We start from the raw sequence: 7048 nt of genomic DNA, 5'->3' as shown, positions 1-7048 counted from the left end.
AAATTATATGTGAGTTTTGCATTGTAATTGTAAAGACAACCATTTTCCACAAAAACACAGTATAACATAGCAAGAAAACAGCATCCAGATTATGTTGTACAAATCATTAATCGTACACAGTGCAAACAGCTTCAAAGCAATACCAGATGTGAATGTATTTTGTCGCTTGATAATAATAGTACACGCAAGAGGATTCATAATACGAGTAATCTAAACAATCGGAACGTTCCTTATGAAAACGTCGATTAAATAAGAATGAACATTCATTGCGAAAAAACATGTGAAATATAAACTCACTGTCATCTTATTTAATCTTTCTATCGAAAGAGTTGGTAATAAAATTTTGTCTTCCTCACTGACTTTAATGAAATTAGGCTCATTCCATTCGTTTTTGCACGACAAAGATGAATTTGAAAGAAAGCGTCACTCTAACTTGTAGACCAACATATTAATTGTTAAAACGACTACTCAGGTTAGGAAAAGTGTCAGCCACGAATACTATGAAGCGAGCATGCGCTATGGTCACATTTCTTTGCAGCATGCTCTATGGCCACATGAGTATGAGTTTTTGGTATTTCTCGCTACAGGATGTAACTTTACAATGACCTAGTTTCCACCGAGGGTTAATCCGGATCAGAATGTAAAAACCAACCAATCATAATCAAGTATTTCCCTGTTACAATCGAATGACAGGGAATGCTCGAGTTGATTCTTATTCAGATTAAACCCTCTGTGAAAACTAGGCCAATGCGTTTAATTTAACTGACCAATCGTATTTGTTATTTAGTAGAATTGACTAGAGATCCTGAGGGAGTGTTTATATTGGCCATAACCATATGTCATAATCTTTAAGAATTGACTAATCACAGTCAAGATAGTCGGCACGCGTCTACAGTCCACTTGATGCTACATGTTCGAAGTATTTTTTGATTGGTCAATCAAATGCTTCGAAGCATTTGTAGCGTCCAGTGGATCACACCCTCTATCCTGAAGATTTAGTATAGAGACGAACCACATTTATTTTTGACGATACGATTTTATCGATAGTGTCAGAAAATATATGTAATTACGTAGTCCTCAAACTGAAAATGGATGTACTGGCGGTAGTGTATGCGATTTCGATGTGGAAAAGGCCAGTCTCTCTTAGGTTTTTCTCTGCTTCCGCAGATGGAATGCGCAAGACGTACCGGAAAAGTGCGCGTAAGCGCGCTGGCGATCAAATCAAGAAAAATTTATTTCAAAAAGATAAGAAATTTGGTATAAACTCGTGAACATGGACACATAAGGAAATATCGTTGCCGATCATGAAACATAGCCTTTCTTACTCTTTTGTACTTTGGAAATTATGAATCGCGGCATCATTACATCTAATCTCATGCGATTATTCACGAGCCTTTGTCGCTATAGTGAAATTACGTGCCGACGATTATGTTATCGTCCTCGAGGGCACTTTTATCCGTTGCCGACGCGTTGTCGCGGTGAGTATTCTAACCAATGGATCAATCACAACCTTGCTTCGACTGCACTCTTCTGCAAACCTCGGGCGCAGATCCGTGAACTGCAAACAATGTGGCCTACCTATAAAGAAAACGAAGAAAAACAAAAGAACGGTTTTCTCGTAGACGCGCAAGAGATGATTCTCGTATTAGCGAGGATTGCGATTATAAGCACGGTTATCACCATCCTGCTTATCACATACTTGATTACACGCTTGACCTATGCGAATTTGTTTCCCATCATCCTACAAAAAGGTAAACAAAATGTTAGCAATAGTTATCAATCATATTAAAGAATCACTAAGAGAATCGCTAACTGATTAGTTTTTCTTTGCTGAACACAGCCAATATCTATGAATTCCGCCCTTATATTTTTAGACTGTAAGAATTGGGTTTTGCTCAATTCACTTAAATCTAATGGGCCTTCTACAATAAGCTATTAGTCATAAATCAGATGTCAAAAACTAAAAATTGATGATTGTGATTATGATTAATTTTTAGATTCTGACTTCTGATTTAGGGAGCATTTATATTGGCCATAATCGTATATGTCATAATCTAAGAATTGAATACTTGACTAATCACAGTCAAGTATTCCTCTCTCATTCGGCAGTAAGAAGGGAATACTTGAAGGTGATTGGTCAATTTTTATAGATTACGGCATATAATTACGGCTAATATAAACGTTCTCTTATGATTAATGGCTTAAGATAAATTTTCACGAACTGCTCAAACCGGCTGTTTTAATGACAAAAAAGATTACGTGTTAGTCGTCAAAATTGGCGAATATCAAGAGTTTTGATCACATCATCGTTTTATTGCTGAAACAGTTGGTTAGAGCAGCTCGCGAAAATTTATCTCTATTGGCTGCGGTCGATTTGAAAATTTTCAGCGCTTTTCAGTACTTCTATTCTTATTTTAGGTCTAATGAACGATAATGACAGAATGATAATTACAAGCGCTTGAAGCGCGTCCAAATTGACTGCAGACATTATAGAAGGTCCATAAAAGTATATTCACACAAACTTGCATAATTGCATAAATTTATGCATAAAGAAAATTATCCAATCACATTTTACGTGCGTCTTTATAGAAGAAATGCGATTTGATAATTTTCTATATCCACACAACTTGCCACATAAACATCTGTATAAGAATCAACTCAGAATCTTTCCTTTTCTCCCATTCCATGGAAAAGAATAATTTTAATTGATTGATTTCCTTATACTATGCATTATGCGTTATGCAAGAGTCTGTGCTGCGGGCATAAGCACAAACGGGAAGACTTGAAATTATTCCCTAATAAATCCCAAAGAATGTAAATTACAGAATACAACATATATTAAAAAATATTAATAAAATGATTTTTAATCTAATGAGAATTTGCATCGACTACTATATATATGTCATTCGAAATGAGACGATCAGTAGATTTTCGTTTGCGAAAGAGAATCTTGTTGCAAAGAATAATTCAAGAAAAGAAGTCGTATTTTTCCGCAGGTATCGAGTTCCTCGGACCAATTTTCGTCAAGTTCGGTCAATGGATTTCCACGCGATGGGATGTCTTTCCGCGGGATATTTGCGACACGCTTTCGCAACTACAACGAAATGCGACACCGCATTCATGGTTGTATACAGAGCATCTACTCGAAGCGACATATGGCCCTTCCTGGCAGAATTTATTTGTGAAGTTTGACGGCAAGGAACCAATTGGCTCAGGATGCTGTGCGCAGGTATGCAGCCCTAGAATTTTATATATTATATGAAGATGTCATGCAAGATTACATGCAAGCGTCAAGCGTCGAGCATCTGCGCAAAAGATTACTGCTGATTACTGCGCAGAAGTTTGAATCTCCAGACTCTGCGTAATAATCTTTTGCGCAGCTTCTTGACGCAAAATGATAAATTATGAGAGGTTATGTTTTGATATACATTACTATCCTAACATATAATGCTTAAAATTTATATTTATTTATATTAAACAGTGTAAACTACAAGATTCCATTATTAGCATTTATTTCTCGTACATTATTATCTCGTACATTATATCTCGTACATTAAATTAGCATTGTTCGTTTTGTCTCTTGGGAACTACTCGGAATCGCTTCGAATGAACCCCGCGTAGGAAGGATTTTTAGGATTCACACTATGTATTCGACATTCATCGTATATAATAATGAATGTCAAATGTCATATGATATTGTAGTGTGAATCCTATATTTCAAGTACACTGGGTATCATTCGGTATTTCAATTACAATAAAATTATTAAACATATCTGCACATACCTGCGCATGCGTTGACGCTCGATGCTGACATGTAACGGCACCTTGAGAGAAGCGACATCGGCGTCATGATTTCTGGTGATATCCCTTATCTAATTAAAGTTGCCATATTGTGCCCACAGTGGAAAGTTATCATCTGTTTCCTTTCTACTAATTGTCTGATATATATACACATACCTAGGTATACAATATATCGTTTATCTTTTTATGTGACATTTGTAATTGCATTACACTTAATCGTTACATTATTCTACAATAAAAACATTAATACTTGCTTAATCTTATCCTGACGGAGTTTATGATTCTTATAATAGAGTAAATGGAGTATGACGGAATTAGTCAACTAGAGCGGGCCAAACATGGCAGTGCTGAACATATGCTAGAGGTGGTAGTAAGAATGAATGTCGTTTCTCTCATATATAGGATTCTATGCAGAGATAAGATGGGCGCGAGTAGAAGATAGATTCGCACATGATGTAAAAAGACAGGTATATCATTATATATGATATCACGTGTCATAACGGTCGTAGTGAGACAAGAATTGCCTAGAAATGCAGAGCGAAATGGAGTAAATGTACAGCAGTGCAGTGGATTACTTTGGATATGGTCAACACGATGCTGCAAACGCTTTGAAGCGTTTTTTAATTAGTTTGTTTTTTTTTAATTAATTTGTTGAATTAATCAGTTTGTAAAATTCTTTCTTCTAATTGGTCGCATCAAAAACATTTGTAGCGAGACTTTGACCATGGCCTTTGCAGCCATATAGAATTCTGACATTCTGGACAATTTCTGATTGGCTTTTTACTTTAAATGACTGCACATCCATGGGAATGGTACATCTGTTCTTTTATGTCATGGATTCGCATATACTTGTCGCATACGAATTAGATATACATTTGCGATGGAATGAACGTTATTTGCGCAACTTTTCATCGTCCAAAATTGATTTAGGTGTATAAAGCATGGATCGATCAGAATGCAACATGGGAGTCTCAGATATCGCATTTCGCGGATAGTAAGTTCAGAAATATTTTTATCATTTTCCTTGCGCACATCTAACATCGCCGCGGTAAAAATCACACAGGCGATTTCGCGAAAAATCACTTTTGTTATAGTTTCATCTAGAATAACGAAGCATTCATATTTAATATTTGAGTCTATTTGGATAGATTTAAATTAGCATTGTTCGTTTTGTCTCTCGGGAACTACTCGGAATCACTTCGAATAAACCCCGCGTATTTGAAGGATTTTTAGGATTCACATTATGTACGATATTCGACATTCATCGTAATAATGAATGTCAAATGTCATATGATGGATATTATAGTGTGAATCCTATATTTCAAGTACACTGGGTATCATTCAGTATTTCAAGTACGCTGAGTATCATTCGGAGTGTCTCCGAGAGATAAAACGAATTATATTGGGTTATTCGGAAAGTTCGTGCCGCAAAAGATTTAAATTTAATAAATGTATACTAAAATTTAAGTCTTCTGCGTTTCAATTTTCCTTCAAAATCGGCACGAACTTTCCGGACAACCCAATACTATAGCTGTATTAAGTAAGTGGTTCAACAATGAACCATGTAAATTTCAGAGGCTTATATCTCTTTCAATTATTGAATTGAAGATCTGAATTTTGGCATATAGTTTATGAATTTTAATTGATTACATATTATAAACAATGATTTTTAAGTTATTTTTTTAATTTAGCCACAATTTCGATTATTTAAAAAATCGGGAAATGATTCATTGTGTACAAGGGATGTGGACATAAAATGAAGGCTATTTTTAATAATAAACTATACGTTTTATATTGCAAATTGTTGAGATTATTTTAGTTTTGCTATATTTTAAAATTTATTTATAAAATAGATAATTATAAAATGGTGAGGATTCACAAAGCCGAGCACCGCGTTTTTCTTCCGTTTTGAGTGAAAACGCGTCAAATAAATATATTTTTATTGAGATTTTAGATGGGGGGAAAAGCTGTATTCTAAATAATTATTACAATGAATTATTATTTTGAAGATTATCATAAAAAAGGTTATGTAGGCTACAATATACCATGATTCATTGTTCACTACGTCAAAATGATTCGTTATAGATCACTTAATTTTTTCCATGATAATCTCCTAAATAATGTGATAAAATAATATAATAGAAAAAGTTGCTTACAGAATAATAAAGCCAAATGTGCATACAAAATTATTACATAATGAAAAAAATGATAGACATAACAACAAAAACATAAAAAGTGCGTAAAACTTACGAAAAAAATTTTGCAATCCAAAATTCTTAAAATGTGACATGATCATCCTTGGCGCGATCTGCCAATCGACTGAGGAGCCGAGGAGGGGTTCAAATGCGAGTAGTTGCATGATAGCAGCACAATCTGATAACGTTCAACAATCTGATTACGAAATAATAGTTCATAATGTATTACTGGTTCACTGTTGAACTATCTACCCTATACGTGCAAAGAAATCAGGTCGGTCACAGTTCTATAATGAACAATGCGATATTATTGAAATGTTGTTTTAAAACATTTTTAACGAATGGCTTTTCTCTTATGATATGTTTGAATATATAGAAATCGAAATGAATGTTACGATTGCTAACCCAACGAGAAATGAATCGATATTAAATAAATATCAAAGTTAACAAAGTCCGTCGAATCAAAATGTTGCTCTAAATTTGAAGCTTATTTCGATGTCTGTTTTATAAACGTTGTTTACAAGAAGATATATTCAATGCGCTAGACTCATAAATTGTATAGTTTAATTTTGTTATGATTACTTCATTATTTCGATATTAAAGCGAATTTATTTCGATTTGCTTCAAAAACAAAATTTTTTTTAATGAAATTAATTTAAGAAAGGCTCAATTAATTTGAAAAATTAAAATACTCGTGCCTGGCGCCAAATTTGTATGTGCCATAGTCTCGATTGACAACTTCGTCGCGTTTTATATTGTCATTATTCAACAGTCAGTGATTTCATATCGATACTTCAAGTCAAGCTAGTAGCTAAGCAGAATTATCGCGAAACTTTTCTAACTTAAGTTGGGCGCCAGGCATGGTGAACGTTCCACTCATCTTCGTTACTTTTCTAAATTTCTAATGATTATTCTCAATTGCGACGGACGATGCAATGAGCAGAGATAGTGAGTTATTCGGAGCGGGAATAAATTGGAAGAGAAAATATAAGAACTAGTGCTTCTTAATAATAAAAAAATAACAAGTTTATATATATATATATATATATATG

The 7048-nt window shown here is 34.2% G+C and overlaps 2 protein-coding genes across 3 annotated transcripts in view; one reads left to right on the top strand and one right to left on the bottom strand.

Moving 5' to 3' along the window:
• The window catches only part of LOC108686532 (transmembrane protein 208), a 4430-nt gene extending 3915 nt beyond the window's left edge, over positions 1–515 (bottom strand). For both annotated transcript variants that reach the window (XR_001931707.1, XM_018191885.1), the window contains exon 1: positions 298–515. Coding sequence is in view for 1 of the 2 variants with exons in the window: in XM_018191885.1 (XP_018047374.1) it covers positions 298–303 (6 nt within the window). In the remaining variant the exon portion in view is untranslated. The remainder of the gene's footprint in view (positions 1–297) is intronic.
• A 947-nt stretch (positions 516–1462) lies between these two features.
• The window catches only part of LOC108686487 (uncharacterized aarF domain-containing protein kinase 2-like), an 11297-nt gene continuing 5711 nt past the window's right edge, over positions 1463–7048 (top strand). Inside the window, 3 exon segments of the mRNA XM_018191826.1 lie at positions 1463–1751; positions 2997–3229; positions 4732–4795. Coding sequence (XP_018047315.1) covers positions 1568–1751; positions 2997–3229; positions 4732–4795 — 481 coding nt within the window. The 5' untranslated portion in view covers positions 1463–1567.

The sequence above is a fragment of the Atta colombica genome, unplaced genomic scaffold (genome assembly GCF_001594045.1).
Source record: "Atta colombica isolate Treedump-2 unplaced genomic scaffold, Acol1.0 scaffold187, whole genome shotgun sequence".
NCBI lineage: Eukaryota > Metazoa > Arthropoda > Insecta > Hymenoptera > Formicidae > Atta > Atta colombica.
Note: the sequence above shows the minus strand (reverse complement) of the source record. Positions and strands in the feature narration are given on the sequence as shown.